Below are 17,859 nucleotides of genomic sequence, written 5' to 3' on the forward strand. Positions count from 1 at the left end.
GATCTGGTAAGGAAATATCTCTGAAATAATGACTCAACTGGTCCCAGGTTTTCTAGTGTTTGTTAATGTTAAAATCTAAAGGTTGATCTTTGTCTCATGTTGTAAAACATGGCTAGATAATTCATGGTTTCTATAATGTCCTTGTGTGGTCTCTAGATGCGCCTTTAATTGAGTGGCCCAAATGTTAAGTAACATTTTCTCCAGCATTAAAAGCTCCCCCCCTCCCAGTTTTTCCTCTCCCAGCTCCGATGGTTAAACTATTTAGTTTTTTATTTTCCCCCAGGCACTATTGTTATTTTTAATATAACAGTACTAATGCAATAGCTTCATTTGAAGTGTTCAAACTATATCATATGTATTGCTGAGTGGCCATTGTTACTTTCATTTCCACTTGTTATCTTTAAATGAGCTCCATGAACCCAAATGCCATATAACAGCACTAAGTCTCTGTTTTCATTCTTTGTTCAGGTTATGATCATTGGAAGGGACAGGTATTAAATTCAAATGAACTTCATGAACTGTATGAAGGACTGAAACTGAACAATGTGAATCATTACGACTATGTACTTACTGGTAAAGTACTGCTTTGTTTTTTGTAACAATTTACTTACAATGATTAAAAAACTAGAAAGATTTCAACTGGAATAAAATTGATCAACCTTATTATACATTAACATTTAAGTGGGATAAAGGCAAAAGGGCCCCTTATCTAGAGAGGATGTGCATGATCATAAATAGCTGTAACTGTACACTTTCTATGGATCGTTAATCTGATTTCACCTCCTTGCAAAAAGTACAATAGTTTTTAATTTCCTTTTTATTCATGTTCCTTTCTGTAGTAACTAGTTGAAACTTGCTAGATTAAGCTGATTTATATATCGATTTATGTAACTTCTACGAGATAAAGGGTGTTTTTAAACCTATAGATAACAGGAAAATGTAATTATGCGAATCTGGATTCATAACCCACAAAGGATTGCCATGAAGGGCATTGCACAATTGACATGTTTTCCCTTCTTTGGTTTCCATGACATTTTTGGATATAAATGAATGAGAGATGCCCTGTTTTCTGTGGTAGAAATGAATTTTCAGTATAAACAAACCTTTTATTTAGGAGACGTTTCTGTTATTTTCCTTGAGGAAAATGTAAGTGAGCAAAATATAAGAATAACTGCACAGGAATTTTGCAATGTGATTGTTTTTATTTCCTGTAGCTAGCCAGCTAAAGAATTTCTTAAGCTTTCCAAATACTACAACTCTCTAGCAGGGGTCAGTGGTGGAATAAGGCTCTCTGGTGCCCTAAGCACTGACAAATCTTGGTGCCCCCCCAATATTTATTGGGGTTTTTTTCTTTCTCAACTTTGTGATGCCCCATTGGGCCAGGTGCTCTAAGCACATGCTTAGTCTGCTTAATGGTTAATACACCACTGGCTGATAAGCATTAGAGTCCGACAGTATATGGAAGAGCCACAGAAGGTTCTTTAGCATTTAAGAATTTCCCTACCTTAATAAAATTTAAAGAATACCCTACCTTACAAAGTTACATGTTTTTGAATTTTATCAATAATTTTTACCTCCAATAGTTGATTTCTCTTTCTTGAAAATATGTATCATTTCAGGTCAATTTGAAAATAGTGCCTTTATTTTTTGGTTACTATGTGCAACTGGATTGTTTTGGTAGATGATCTCAATGAAGCAAAACAATTCAAAAATTAATACTTCTGTTCAGTTAATATATATGCTCAATGTATATTCAATACCTATATTGAGTTCTTAAGTGAACTCAATATAAGTATGGCAGAACAGATATGTAATTGCATCCATATGAACTTATTGCACTTGTACATTAATTCTGGTGGGACTGGGATAAAAATAGTGCATCCACCCTAGCTTTTTTTGATCTCTTGGTGGCTTCCATTACCATAAATCATAGTATATTTCTAGACTGATTTCAACACTTAAAAATAGAGGTAGAACGTTACATTGATTCCTGTACTTCCTTCATGGCTATATCTAATCCACAATTTTTTTTGGGGGGGGGGGAGATGATCCAGCCCAACATCCTTCCATTATGGGGGTCCCCAGGTTCTAGTGCTCTTATTTAACATTTACATGAAATCACACAGTGAGATAATTAGTCAGTATGAGATCAGATATCATCAATATGCTAATGATACTTAGTTATGGATCTGACTTATGGAACTGTATCCTTAGTTGACCAAGTGATGCCGTCAAGGTCCGTGATGGTGAACCTATGGCATGTGTGTCACAGGTGGCACATGGAGCCAACTCTGTGGGCACGCGAGCCATTGCGCTGTCAGCTCCAGCGCACATGTGTGCGTCAGCCAGCTGATTTTCTGCCTCTCTGGAAGGCCGGGGGAGGCCACTTTCGCCTCCGGAGCTTGGGGAGAGCTAAAAACGGAACTTCCAGAAGGCAAGCTTTTTCGCCCTCCCCAGGCTCTGGAGGTTTTCCTCGAGCCGAAAATGGCCTCCCCCGGCCCTCTGGGGCCTCTGGAAGCTGGAATCAGTCCATTTCTGAACTTCCTATAGGCCCGGAAATTCCATTTTTTGCCCTCCCCAAGCTTCAGAAACTTTCCTCAAGCCTCTGGGAGATCGAAAACGGCCTCCCCCAGGCTCCAGAGCCCTCCCTGAAACCTCCTGGTGCCAAAAATGGAGCACGTTTCTGGCCTCTGGAGGGGTTCTGGATGGGCTCCGGAGCCCACGGGAGGCCATTTTCGCCCTCCAGGAGGCTCCAGGAAAACTCCCCCCTCGGGGGTGGTGGTGTCATGCACACATGCATGGGGAGTTGTGCATGCATGTGCAGGTGGAGTACATTGCATTGTGGGTGTGGGACATAAAGGTTCACCATCATTGGTCTAGGTTCTTTCCCAGTGTTAGGAGTTTGTGGGAGTCTGAATGGGAAATAATAGTTTTTAGCTCAGACCTAGCAAGGAGGGTGTTGTGGGTTTTGGGACCTGGAAATTATTCACCTTTGCTTCTAGATGCAGTTTACACTTCCCAAAACAAAAGTAGTTCAGGAAGGCTTTGGCTTCAAGCTAGAAACTGGGACTCCAAGCAAATATCTAGCAAGAACTTGCATTGCTCACTTCAACCACTTTGTTCCTCCACCATCTTCCCTCTAATGTTGCCCTTCTCTAGATTAGTTGTCTTTCGCTCAGAATCACAACATTGACACCGCAAAAAGCCAAAGCTATAGAATATTTGCATATTTATTCATGTACAATACTGAAAGGAATATAATTATTGGAATCATGAAATGCTACTGGCCTACAACTCTTTGTTCTTTTTTCCTTGTTTGTATTATGTACATATTGAAACAACCACTATTCATTATGATGGTTCAGATTGTGCCTCACATTATCAGCTCATAGGCTGGTAAATTGAAAATGAAGGTTGCACAGTGCACAATATTTTAAATATTTTCCTTGTACCATCTAATACAAATAGAATAAAAATAAAATCTTTTTATAAAAATAAAGAATAGCCACTTCTCCCTATTTCATATAGTACAGTGTGTTGTAGTTCTCACCAGTCTTTCTTATAATGTATTTTGTAAATGCATACTTAATTTGAATCAAAGAGGAATCTATTTTAATATCTTTTCCCAATATAGCCATGGATAATTTGTCTTGTGTTTCTATATTGATTCATTGTATACACAAGTACTTTATCTGAAAACAAAGTAAAACATATTGGTTGATTGAAAATTGTGGGTAAATAATTAGCCACAATCCTAAACTCTCAAAGATTATCACTAGCCATGTTAACTAATCTCAAAGCAATAGTTAACTATAAGTAAAAGGTATAAAGGTCATCCTGCTATATATGCTTTGGTTTAATGCAACATTTGTGTTTAATTTAGCTAAGGCAGAAAAGGCTGCTCACATCTACTTTATTCAGAACAGGGGTAAAACAATCTTACTACTAAAAGGGTAGGGGAAGGATCCAAAAGAAGATTCCCAAAGTTCTGGTAAAGTGAAAAAAGAAGGGTTACCTTTTTTCTTAATCACTTCCATTTGAAAGATTGCCATCTGGAAGAAAACAGCCTGTACAATACAAATATGATGCATTACCCCTCTTTTCCAGGACACAGGAGGACTTTCAATCCTATTAATTTACAGCTTCTCTAAGCATATCCCTGGTGTTCTTATTTTGGCTGTCTCTGATCCTGGAAAGGCAACCATGGTGCACAGAGGGGGCTTGAAAAGAGGGATCTCATTCAAAAAAGGCAGACTTGTTTTTCCATCCCTTTCCTGAATTTGCAGCCCCACTCTTTACCTTGCAGTATGTCTCATTGTGGTTAGCAAAATTTAATACTAGCAGTGACGTGCGGTGAGGTTTATGGCTGGTGAGGCTGGTGACGTCATCGGGAAGGCGGGGAATGGGACCACGTGTGCAGGAGGCTGAGGCAGCCTCAGCCTCCTGCACACGTGGTCCCATTCCCCGCCTTCCTGAGTCAACATGAAGGGGACCGTTCGCACTCCGCAGTCCCCTTCATGTTGACTCAGGAAGGCGGGGAATGGGACCACGTGTGCAGGAGGCTGAGGCTGCCTCAGCCTCCTGCACACGTCCCATTCCCCGCCTTCCTGAGTCAACATGAAGGGGAGCGTGAGCCGGCGGAGCGCGCTCTGCGGTCCCCTTCAGGAAGGCAGGGAATCAGACCACGTGTGACTTTTCCCTTTTCCCTTTTTTTTTCTTTTCATGATGAGAGCGGTGAGGCTCTGCCTCCCCTGCTTCCCCTGACCGCACGTCCCTGAATACTAGGTAGGTCATTATCAATACATTTAATCAAGCTTTTAGAGCCAGCGTTGAATATGCTATAAGTGACTCCATACATTAAATCATTGGCTCCCTAATTCTATTCTGTAAAGCTTAAGTGGAGAATAAGATTGAAAAGATTCAGATTCTATACAGTACTGGGTTAGTACACTATCTAGCATAATCTAGTAAATCATAAACCATGATTTACAAACTACAGGTAATTCCCAAGTTACGACAGTTCACTTAGCAACCGTGCAAAGTTGCGATATAACACCCCCCCCCCAAAGTACTTATGACACAATCCAGAGGTTACAAATGTTCAGTACCATGGCAGTCATTCACCCTTACGAACGACCGCAGAGGCACTGCAACATTCACCTATTCCTCCCTCCCTCCCTCCCTCCCTCCATAGGCAAGCCTATGGAGACTCTTTTATCATTTATCTTGTGAAGATCTAGTGAGCTGCCTCCTCTCCAGCCTCTCTGCCATGGTTTCTTTGTATGCTCCCAGTGCTCCAAAAGTGGAGCAGGGAGAGCAGACGGAGAGCAGAACAAACTTGCTTGATTTCTCTGACTCACTGAGGCTGCCTGCCACTTCTGGAGCATCGGGCAGCCGCAGTAAGTCTCCTCCAAAGGTTTCCATTCTCAGTGTGGAAAAGCATTGGGATGCCAACAGGTGGCTTTGGGGCAGAACAATTGTATTTTTGCCACCTCAAAGCACCCCATCGGCACTCAAGCATTTTTGCCTGGAGACTGGAAACTTCTGGGGCCATGATCTCACATGACTTCAGGCACCCATCCGCTTTTGCAGAGAATGGGCTTCTGCAGTCCTGTGAGATAAAGGCACCCAGAAGCTTCCAGTCTGTGCGTGAAAAGTGTGTGCATGCCAATGGGAGGCTTGAAGAAACACAATTTCGCTGCCCCAAGGTCTCCCATTGGTGTGCAAATGCTTTTCCACACTATGACTGGAAACCTTTGGAGGAGACTCAAGGAGGCTGCCTGCCGCTCCAGAAGTGGCAGGCAGCCTCAGTGAATCAGAGAAGCCGAGCAGGGCACGCTTGTCCTGTTCTCCCTCTGCTCTCACTGCTCCAATTTTGGAGGGGTAGGAGCAGGTAAAGAAATTGCAGCAGAGAGGCTGGAGAGGGGACAGCTCACTAGATCTTTGCAAGGTAAGTGAGTCTCGGTGTCTCAGTAGGGGTGAGGGGAAGCAAATGTGAAGAGCATGAGGTATCTCAATGGGTTGGGGGGGGTCTTGGATGGTCTTGAGCAGGTGGCTTGTTCTATCCCTAGCCCCCCCCCCCCCCATGGCCTTCCTCACCCTGAGATACCTCAGGTACACTTAATGACCCACACATTTGAATAGTGATTGTGTGGGCGAAAGCAGGGAGTGATTGTGGTCAAGTTATGTGTTTCCTATGAATCGTCAGGTTACAAATGTAATTGACAGGTTCTATTACATTCATAACTCGAGGACTAATTGTGTAATGGCTGGGTAACATTGCACTGTAAAAATCTAAATGCTGGGTTCATATATATTAGTCCCTATTTTAAATGTCTTGTCTTTAACCATTTGTTTACAGTTGTCTATTTTTTTAAAGAAAAAGGTTAACTGTCTGATTTGTTTAACAATGGAAATGAAACAGGAATATAAAAATCACACATAAATAATTAAGAGCACCTTAGTTTGTGAACTGAGAAAAAACACCTTGGTTTTTTGGGTGAAAGCCAGACATCTTTGCCATTAGTAAATTTTCTATTTTCCACACCTGGACTAATTGGGTGAATCAAGCTAAAAATAAAAATATTATCTCTGGCACTATGTTATTCACACAAACAAAGAAATCAGAATGATTCAGCTAATCCATACATGAGCTGGCCAAAAGGCTATTCTGCTGCTTGGGGTATAAGACTGTATTGGCTTTCCACCAAAGAAAAAATGTACACGGGAGACTTGTTATGAATAAACACACACACACACACACACACACACACACACGTATGTTAGTTTATTAATCTAGAAGTAGGAACATCATTGCACAGAAGGCTTGTCAAATACAACTATAGGACAAATCAAAGCATAGCTAAACTAAAGCCAGGCAATAGTTTTCCCAAATCTCAGAAAGTTTATGATGTTTCATAAAGGATCAATCATTGAGATGTTTACTGTGGGCACAGACAACAGTTTGTCATACTATTACAAATCCTACATAATGTATATTGAAAGTTGTACACTTCCTTCAATTTCTACAAAATATAAAATGTAAGGAATAAAAAGAGAAGGGAAAAATAGAGGAAGAGAAGTGCAAAGGAATAAAAGAAAATCGAAAAGCAATAGAAAAAGAGAAACTCCCAACTTTCTTCAATACAGTTACAAATTTAAAATAAGTTGTTTTTTGTTTTAAAATTCAATAGTGGTATCCACGTAGAAACAAAGCTATGATTATATAATCATAATTTCCCTTTCTCAATTTATCAAAGGCTACACCCGGGATAAATCATTCCTTGCAATGGTGGTTGATATTGTTCAAGAGCTGAAGCAACAAAACTCCAATCTGGTATATGGTAAGTTTTTGATACATAAGCAATTCATTTTATGTCAGCCATCCCAGCCTTAACTTGCCAACCGGAAATGATAGATACTGATGACTAAAAGCCCTGGAGAGCACTAGGTTGAGGAAGGCTGCTATTCATTATAAACTATTGGAGATTCCTCAATCTGAGGTTTTTTAGTTGTGTTTATGTTATAAGAAATTGGTATTAGTCACCTTGACTTACAACTTAGTTTGGAGATAAAGGAAAATTGTACTCATTAATTACAGTTCATACACATTTCAATTACAGTTCAAAAAACACATTCACGTAAAATGCCTTCAAAATATGACTCCACAGACTTTGAAAAAAATGGTAGTCCAGCTTCTCTTCAAGAAGCCATTCCTGAATCCAGTGGAACTGGATAATTTGGCAGAATTGGTTAATCCAGCTCTGGAGATTCTCCCCCCTTTGTTGCCAGGCAAGATTGCACTCCTTCAATCAGAGCCAGTTTGCAATTTGGGATCCGCCTAGATTCATGGCTCCTACTTGAGGAACAAGTACCAACTGCAACTCAGAGGGCCTTTAAGTAACAACTCCATATTTTTTGCCAGTTGAATTTCTGGATCAGGAGACCCATTTTATGGTCACTCTCGTCTTAGTCATCGCTTGATTGGAAGTTGCAATGTGCTCTCATGGACTGCTCTTGAAGACCAACCAGAAACTGCAAATGCTCCAGAACTTGTTGGTACTGGTAGCAATAGATGTGTCTTGCTCTGCCCACATTACATCATTGGTTCTCAATAGATATTTGGGTGCCATTCAAGATACTTGCTATTATCTATGAAGACTTACATGACATAGGATCTGGTTACTTGCAGCACTGTTTCTACCCTGTGGTCTCTGAATGTCACACTAGGTGCAGAGAATGGGCATGCCCCAGATCCTTTCTCTGAAGCAGTATCATCTATTGGGACATAAGCTATGTGCCTTCTCTATTACTACAATCCCACCCCCCACTCCGAGGATTGGATAACCTTGACCCTGTTGGCCTCCCCTAGAGGGCCATGAAGACCTGGCTATTCTCTTGTGCTCTGAACCAGGATGGTAGATGAACCCATTGTGTGATGTGTGTACAAAATAAGTTTTTATCACTAATCTCAATTATGTATTAATTATGACTCTGATTTTTTTGGAATATTTTTTGTTTTGTTTTGCATTGCATTTATTCTTTTTTAAGTTTTCTTTTGCACTCTGCCTAGAGTACAAAATTGTGAGAGAGATAGCCTTATAATTCTTTTAAATTAATAATTCAATATATCTCCATCACATTAATAGCTCTCCTAAAAACTCTCCATAGGCTTCAAAAAGATATATGAATAATATAAGAAGGCACAAAAGCACTACAGACTAAGTTGGATTTGTAATGTTATCTGGAAGTTGAGATAAATCTGTTAAATTACTATCTGTTTTTAACTGCTATTTGCTCATGAATATAGAACAGAAAGCAAGACAATAACCTTATCTGATGTTACAAGAGTCAGCTACCTATTTATTACGTAAATTGGCTTATCTCTTCTAATATTAAAGAGGCAATTCAGTACCAGAATGTAAAGATAATTTGAATACAGCAGTCATTGAGAAGCTTGTACCACATGTAGCTATTACCTGCTGTCTTTGAGTTTTCAAATAAAGCTGCATTGGATCAAATTATTATTTTTTGCTTTTGAAGACGTAACCCATTCTATCATTCCAAGACAGTCTTTCACAACCAATTTTCCTCCAGTTATAATGGACTGCTAAGATGCCTACAACTGTCATTAGCTAGGGAACAAAAGCTCAAAACTATGAACAGCTGTTAGACTGGGAAAAGCTGTTATAGGGCATTAGACTATTCCTGCTGTTGTTCTGGTCACTTAAATGATCCGAGCTTGAGAAGTATTTCTGTAGTATTTTAAGGTAGCCATACTACTTGTGATTTTCCTTGATTTCTTATGGACTCATATAAAAATGCACAAATGACCATTCACACTTTTGGGAGAGAGAAAAGTTCTGCGAGGATGGACTCCAGCACAAGTCAAAAAGCGTGGAAGAATAAATCTCCCAGTGACCAACTCAGATTGGATTCTGCCACAAATGAGATATCTCTCTCTCTCTCTCTCTCTCTCTCTCTCTCTCTCTCTCTCTCTCTCTCTCTCTCTCTCTCTCTCTCTCTCTCTCTCTCTCTCTCTCTCTCTTCTCTCTCTCCCCCCCTCTCTGGTATTGCTTTTACAGAGATCCACTTCTCAGCACAGGACAGGAACAATTTTTAAAGCAAGGAATACCACTATCATGTCATTTAATGTGATATTATGTCATTATAGAAGATCTCTTACATCCCATTTCTGAACATTACTGGAAGTAGCATTGAAATTTGAAACAAAACTGACAGTGTTTTGTTTTAATTGTTACTAATTTTAAAGCAACCTTATATGCTACTACATGTTCCCTTCTTATGATTAAGTTTTAACTTTCTTTTGTAGTGTGTGATCCTGTGATGGGTGACAAATGGAGCGGGGAAGGCTGTATGGTTGGTAATCCATTATGAATTTGGCCCATCTTTATAAACAAATGTGTTATGTCAAAGTAACTACACGTTGCAACATATTGTATCTTTTAGGCATAATAAACCTTACAGCATTCATCAGAAATTATTAGGACAACCCCCCACACATGTATTTCCACGCTTATTCTAAAACACAGCAGTGTCAGTTTTCAGTGAAAAATACACATAGGCATCTTCTATTTCTTCAGAACATTGCTTTAGACTAAACTGCTTTTGAAGAGAAAGCTAATCCTGAGTTTTCATGAATGGACAGAAGAATCAGACTGCTTGAAGCATGGCTGCATAATGAGTGCTTCCATGAAAATCTATTTATTGGAAGTGGCTTGTCAATGAATTTAAGTTATTTTCTCTATGCCACCCTGACCTTTTTACAATTTTGCATTTTAATGTATGGATGTGCATTAGCAAATATGTAGAGTATTGCTACTATACACCTCATATCTATAGAAATTCATACATTTTTTGCAAATATATACGAAAGAGCTGAATCATAGATACCTGAAGATTAGGAGACTGTATTGCACCTAGTTTGGAGCTGTTACAGCCTTATGTTGAGGATTGTCAACATTTATTTTGACATTCCTTCACATGGAAACTTTCTAAATATACCGTATTTTTCAGAGTATAAAACGCACCGGAGTATAAGACGCACCAAGATTTTGAAGAGGCAAATTTTTAAAAAACATTTTTGTACTCTGCAGACCTCCCAAAAACGGCCCATTTTTCATGAAATGGTCTTTAGGAGGCTTGTTGTGTGCTCCCGGGGAGCTGGGGGTGGGCAAAAATTGGCCTGTTGTTCGCTCATTTTTGCCCTCCCCACCCCCAGGAGCACTCTGGAAGCCTCCTAAAGGCTATACACGGCCATTTTGGTGAAGGGGCGGGGCTTCAGGAGGTTAAAATTGCTGTATTCAGTGTATAAGATGCACCCAGATTTTCAGCCTCTTTTTTGAGGGGAAAAAGGTGCATCTTATACTCTGAAAAATACGGTACTTTACTTATTAGTCTCAGTCAGTTATTTAATTGGAACTGTCCCTGCATGTGTTTGTATTTGAACCCTTTTCACTTTCCTAGAATGAACTGCCTAACCTTCTAAAATTATTATAACTTCCTTCGTTTTACAGTATGTTCCAAAGGATCTCTTTCCAGTGTATAAGAATAACGTGGTACCTGTAGCAGATATAATAACACCAAATCAGTTTGAAGCTGAGTGAGTGCTGTTACAAATTTTCCAAACAAAGTAATTCTTTTCATTGTTCAGTAATGAATAGCAACAACAAAAGATGATGATGATGAAGAAGAAGAAAATAGGCTTAGGAGTTTTCTTGCCCTCTGAAAAATCTTTAAAACTTTAAAAAATGTATAAACTTGGTTGTTGATTTAAAAATGGTAAATTAGTGTCTCTTTAAAGGACATAGTACATTTTTCTCTTATTTTCAGGGCAGTTTTTTTAAAAAAAATTATCATGTGGGAAGGAAATTCAAAAATACGTTTATGCAGCAAAACTGTTAATCCTCTTACTTGCATTCAAGCTAAGATAAAAATAAAGCTATTATTATTTTACTGTTCTTCAAAAAATGAATTTTGAAAACTACTGTTACCAGTTTGCACAGTGTGTATATAGTGCGATATGTAGTTTTATCCTTAATGGGATTGTTAACTAAGAAGATTGGGAGGATCTACTTTTTCATATAGATGTGAGTATTGGAATGTCTACATCAGTGGCTTTGTTTTGGGACCAGCATGTGTCAAAACATTTCATTAATCAAAAAGTGGCAAAATTACTTCAGAAGTAAATTAGACCCGCTTTTGAGAGACACTTCAGCAGAAATCAACAGAATAAAGTTAAACTTGTTCTGAATTCCTGAAATAATTATCTTAATGAAGTGGTTCGATCTCCGTTGGGAATTCTGCTCAATGCCTTTGAAGCTAAGGTAGTTGCAAAATCATTTTGCGTGGATAGCAATTCTGAACACTGGTGCAAAGACTAAAGGAGAAGGAATTAGAATCATACTTCCTGGAATTATGGTAAGCTTGTGGAGTTATTGATAGTTTCTTTAAAAAGATCCATCTTGAGTTTCCATTAAGCTAGGTTGTAGCCAAAGGAATACCATACTTTGGCTTCAATAATATAGCTACTGTATTGAATAGAATGGGACAAAAGAGCGGTGAAATAGATTGGTACAAATTTTTTTACACATTTTATCTCATTTAACATTAAAAGAGATTTAATTGATATTTTTCATCAAAATGTTCCATGAAAAACAAGGAAATTATACTTCTAATGGGAAAAATAATGTTTTAAATTTTTATTTCCTTACTTTAGGTTACTTACTGGCAGGAAGATACATACTGAAAAAGAAGCAATAGAGGTAAGTGTGTTGGAAGCCAGGTTTCTCCTTCAGGATGATAGAGCTATATCTCTTTTCTACTAAAATCCCACTATCCATTATGCAGAAAATTATAAATTAGAAGTGACTGTGATATCTGTCAGCAATAAATGAAATGGAGAATATCAGATTTCATCTCCAGCTGCTGTGTAGTACTGCCCCTGGTGCTTATGCCAATTTTGTAGTAATGATGTTTGAGTTCCTGTGATAAACAGATTCCACTTTACTACAGAGGTTACTTATCCTAGAACATTGCATTAAGGAAATCTGTTAATGCATCTATATTTTTTGTCTGGGGTGTCTATTAATTTCACACCTTTAGCGCTCCTAGTAAGACTCCTAGTTCCTGATAATTATTTTATCCTTCAAATTTCTGACAATCCACATACAGTATAAGGCTTCCAAAATTATTGTATCAGCCACATGAAAAGGTGACAAGTAGAATATTTTGTTCTCAAGCTAATTGTTGAGAATGCCTTGATGAAACTATACGGAAAGAACTCCGCATTTCCTGCTATTATCCTTTCTTAAAACACATGGACTTCATCTTCCAGAAGGCATCAACCATCATAACCCCTTTTAAAATGTTGGGAGGTGAAATCTGTGTTGTTTGATGGGGACCAAGTTGCAGAAGACTGCTAAAATCAAAATAAAATCAATTGTATTATATATTGATATTATTTTCATGGTACAATCCTATTAATTATGTCTGTGGAAGTGCCATTGATATCAGTGACCGTTGGATGTCCCATCCTGTTGTTATTGCTTCAACATATGTAAGCTGGATAAAAGGCAGTGTACCTGATTCTTGCAATAAAATATCTTGACATTAATTTTACTAATTATATTCTGTCAAAATGAAAATCTCATTCTAAGACAATATTACCAAATGTCAAATTAACTATTTTAGCTGCAGAAATGAAAGGTCCAACTTTAGTAGCCTGCAAATTAACAAGTTTAAGCTTTAGCTTGGCCACCTATTAAAATTTCTATTGAAACATTTTCCTTAACATATTGGTTTATTCTCATACAATATTATAGGATATGGGAAAATCTAAGGTTTAGTCAAGTATAAAACAGGTTGTTGTAATGTCATCTCAGTCTTTTAATGTTCCATCTTAATTTTAAGAGATGAACACTCATTTTGTGACAAGGTATTAGTAGGAAAAGACAATTCAACGTATTATATAAAGTGAGTCCAATTGCTTTGTAGGCTAGTTGATATGAAGGGCATAATCTTACCATCTCTGCCTCTACTTCCAAGTTCCTATTACTAGAAACTGAAACTGAACCAGTTTTAACTAATTCAGTTGCAGCTGCTTTCCCAAAGTCATTCTAGAAAATACTTCCACATCAGCATAGCTGAAGTGTTGGTTCTCAGAAGGAAAATGACGCTGCCTTTTGCCATCATGTGTTCTTTTGTTCAGATATTCTCATCTTTTTCTGTTTCCTTGCAAAAAATATCTTACTTTCTGTTAGTGCCATAGATCTACTGACTTCATAAATCAGATCTAAGAGATTGTCTGTGTGTACTTTTTTTCCATGTCTGCATGCACTGAAGCAGTTTATTGCCAGAGCAATTTCACCTCTGATAAGGACAGTTTTAAATAACTGAAGCTGTGAAACAATTTTTTTTCTTTGTATTATATTTTATATAAAAAGGAATGCAGTTTAGACAATTATGTCCCAAGAAGCATAGTCACCATCTCACAAACACACATATTAATACTAACATATTTTCTCTCATATATTTGGAAAGGTAATGGATATGCTCCACAATATGGGACCAGAAACGGTTGTAATCACCAGCTCAGACCTCCAGGCACCTTCAGGAAACGATTATCTGATTGCACTAGGAAGCCAAAGGAGAAGTATGTTTTATTTTTAATCAATTGTCTTTCCTATTGTTAGAGCATTTACAGATAGCATGACACTTACCCAATTTTTCCAATTTCTGTTAATACATAGTAAAAGTAATGCTTTGCTTTCAGTTACTATTCAAATGTATAAAGCATAAATTGCAGAAACATACAAATAAATATTTTAGCTGCAATCCTGTCTCACTTGAGAGTATGGATTTTTGAATTAAACAGAGTTTGTTTTGGAGCAGGTATCACTTAATATGAGTCAGTGATTTTCTGCTTAATAGAACATTGTTTTATTGTTGCAATAATGCTATATAAAATAATCTTATTTAAAACATGAAGGAAGGCTACAGATCATGGGATGATTGTAACTTTACCCTCTTCATTAATACTGTGTTTCCCCGAAAATACGCCAGGGGCTTATATTTTTTTGACCCACGAAATATGGCCTTGGGCTTATTAAAGGGGAGGGTTTATTATTTTTGGGTTGCCGGGCGGCTGCTCCCTTGTGACTGGGTTCCCGAAGAGCCGGGCACAGCCTCAGGGTCGAATGGCTGTGTTGCGCTGTCGCAGCAGCAACGCAGCAGCCATGAGGTGACCAAGCTTATGAGCAGCCACCCGGCAACCCCCCTTTCCAGCCGGGTACAGCGCCGCTGACCGACCTAGCAGTACCCGGAAGGCACCAAGCAACGCGAGCGCCTGTTCACCGCCCTCCGCGTCCCGTGGCTCGGTGCCTTCGGAATGCCCCTAGGTGAGTGAATGGGGCTCTGCATGGCTGGAGGGGAGTTTCGCAGCAGCTTTTCCTCTCCCCGCTCGCGCGAAGGGCATCTGCGCTGCTGGCGCCGTCCGCCGCTTGGGTTTTTTTTTCAAAGCACGGAGGATGGATGCTGCTCTGGAAGTACGCTCTATGGTTGTGGGCTGCAGATTGTACAACCATAGAGCATACTTCCAGAGCGGCATCCATCCTCCGTGCTTTGAAAAAAAACCCAAGCGGCGGACGGCGCCAGCAGCGCAGATGCCCTTCGCGCGAGCGGGGAGAGGAAAAGCCGCTGCGAAACTCCCCTCCAGCCATGCAGAGCCCCATTCACTCACCTAGGGGCATTCCGAAGGCACCGAGCCACGGGACGCGGAGGGCGGTGAACAGGCGCTCGCGTTGCTTGGTGCCTTCCGGGTACTGCTAGGTCGGTCAGCGGCGCTGTACCCGGCTGGAAAGGGGGGTTGCCGGGCGGCTGCTCATAAGCTTGGTCACCTCATGGCTGCTGCGTTGCTGCTGCGACAGCGCAACACAGCCATTCGACCCTGAGGCTGTGCCTGGCTCTTCAGGAGCCCGCTCGCAAGAGAGCAGCTGCCCAGCAACCCCCCCTTCTTCAGCTGGGCACAGTGCCGCTGACTGACCTAGCGGTACCCCGAAAGCACCAAGCAACACAAGCGCCTTTGCCCCCACCTCATTCCCGTGGCTTGGTGCCTTCGGGATACCGCTAGGTCGGCGAGCGGTGCTCTGCCTGGTCGGAGGGGGGAGATTGTCCAGAGGGTTTATTTTCGAGGGTGGGCTTATATTTTTGCGCACGCGAAAAATGTCGCAAGGGTTTAGTTTCAGGACATGGTGTATTTTCGGGGAAACACGGTAGTGGTGATGCCAATTATATTCAAGATATATATTAGGTGATTTAAAAAATAATATTTTATGTTCTGATAAGCAATTTGCATTCTTTTAATGCTGACTTGTTTAAAATGGGTGGGATTCCCCATTCCATTCCCTAGTTCTCACTCCATTTAAAATAATTGGTTATATTGTATACCTTTAGTATTTACTAAAGGAAGTCAAACTGTTCAGGTGATGAATCACTTTATAAATGAACTTAGGTGAGTTAGATACATCACCCACATCATGCAGAAGCTGCCCAGGATCTGAAATGCCAATTACACAGAATTCCATATCATAAGTAGCTCTATGTTCTACAGGAAGAAGGAAATCCCACTGAATGAAACAATTTTTCAGACGTGTTGACTCATTGGAGCATGTTATCACAGTTCAAAAAAGTGTAATTGTGTCACCAGAAAGTAACTAATTTCACTTCTAAACTTTTCATTCCATATCCTCCAAGAGATTCCAAGTTTTCATTGAAAGGGGAGACTTCAGGATAGGCATACTTGTCTAAAGGTTTGAGGAAGCGGGGGTTCTTAGTTTTGCAAAGTCCACTAGCCCAATTCAGTTTGCACCCAATATTGTTCATAGCTTATTCACTATCAGTGCATCTAAATTTGGGCCCTGATTTACTGTAATGTATGACAAAGCCATGCTAAGATATACTGTTCTATATGATAATATAACAGAGAAGAATATAACTAACATGTAATAATGCCTTATTAGCTACAGCAGATGGCACTATAGTGACACAAAGGATCCGAATAGAATCTCCCAAAGTAGATGCTGTCTTTGTTGGAACAGGAGACCTATTTGCTGCTATGCTCTTGGCTTGGACTCACAAACACCCAGACAATTTTAAGGTATGGATTGATTTTTTTCCCCATGTCTTTGTAACAGTTACAGAAAAAAATATTTGTCTGTTCTCAACAGGATCAAGAGATTATGCAAAATAAGGCTATATATTAGGTTAGAAAAAGTCTGGGTGGCCATACAAAAATTCTAAAATAAAGTAGAAGCCTTATCTGTAAATGATACTAAGGTTCTGTTTTAACCTAATAAGAATGATCCTTGCACCTGATGTTAAACCACAATCTATAGTTTTACCCACCAAAGAAAAAAACATAACAAACCAACTTCTGTCAGGTGTGTCAGTCAAGACAGCATTTCTAAAATAGGAAAACAGTTTTAAAAGGAAAACACTTTGATTTGTATTTCTTATCTAATTTAAATAATTATTTAAACTGTCAATCAATATTCAATGTGGTCAGAATAATGAAATGGTAATATCGTAAAACTTCTTTTTCCTTTTTACAATTGCAGGTGGCCTGTGAAAAGACAGTATCCGCAATGCAACATGTTTTGCAAAGGACCATCAAGAGTGCAAAGGGTAGGTCAATTTCACAATGAGTCTGCATACAGTTAGTTAGTTAGTTAGTTAGTATATGGTTCTGCATACAGTATATTCATGTATTAGAAGATTTACTAAAAAGTGTCATTGCTGAGTGACTGAGCATGTGATTTGCTCAAGCCCCCTGTTCAGTTTTTTTGTACCTCTAGTTGAAAGGATCAAGTGGTCAGATAATAACGAGGCAACTAGACTTCCGTGCTGACTTAATGGTTCTATTCATATAACACAGTAACTCGTGGTTTACCTTATGGTTTGATGAATTATGGTTTGAACAACACATGAAACTATACATTAATCATACAGACAAAACTCACACAAGGAGTAATTATCACATTTAGTCCAATCTGTTATGTAAATCCAATTAGTTACTGAGTCCCATTATGACTCCCTATAAGGCATAATGTGATTTGGTGGTGGTGGTGGGATTATATAATGTGAGAATCCACTCATATATTGGTTTATATTATGTGTAAAACACGCCACCATTACTTCTTCAGCAATAGTGACAACAACAATATTATGTAACAACCCAGCCAAAATAACAGCCAGGTTAGAACCTTGAAGTTCTGATTAAATTAATCCATTGTTTAAAATGCTACAGATATTTTACAAACCTCTGGGAGAAAGTAATTTAAC

The 17,859-nt window shown here is 39.2% G+C and overlaps 1 protein-coding gene across 2 annotated transcripts in view; it reads left to right on the forward strand.

The window, feature by feature from the left end:
- The window catches only part of PDXK (pyridoxal kinase), a 65,970-nt gene that overhangs the window by 39,262 nt on the left and 8,849 nt on the right, over positions 1 to 17,859 (forward strand). For both annotated transcript variants that reach the window (XM_081951813.1, XM_081951814.1), the window contains exons 3-10: positions 469 to 573; positions 7,260 to 7,343; positions 9,833 to 9,879; positions 11,037 to 11,122; positions 12,239 to 12,284; positions 14,062 to 14,173; positions 16,539 to 16,675; positions 17,136 to 17,202. In XM_081951813.1, coding sequence (XP_081807939.1) covers positions 469 to 573; positions 7,260 to 7,343; positions 9,833 to 9,879; positions 11,037 to 11,122; positions 12,239 to 12,284; positions 14,062 to 14,173; positions 16,539 to 16,675; positions 17,136 to 17,202 — 684 coding nt within the window. The remainder of the gene's footprint in view (positions 1 to 468; positions 574 to 7,259; positions 7,344 to 9,832; positions 9,880 to 11,036; positions 11,123 to 12,238; positions 12,285 to 14,061; positions 14,174 to 16,538; positions 16,676 to 17,135; positions 17,203 to 17,859) is intronic.

Source organism: Natrix helvetica (genome assembly GCF_964273705.1).
Source record: "Natrix helvetica genome assembly, chromosome: 4".
Lineage (NCBI taxonomy): Eukaryota > Metazoa > Chordata > Lepidosauria > Squamata > Natricidae > Natrix > Natrix helvetica.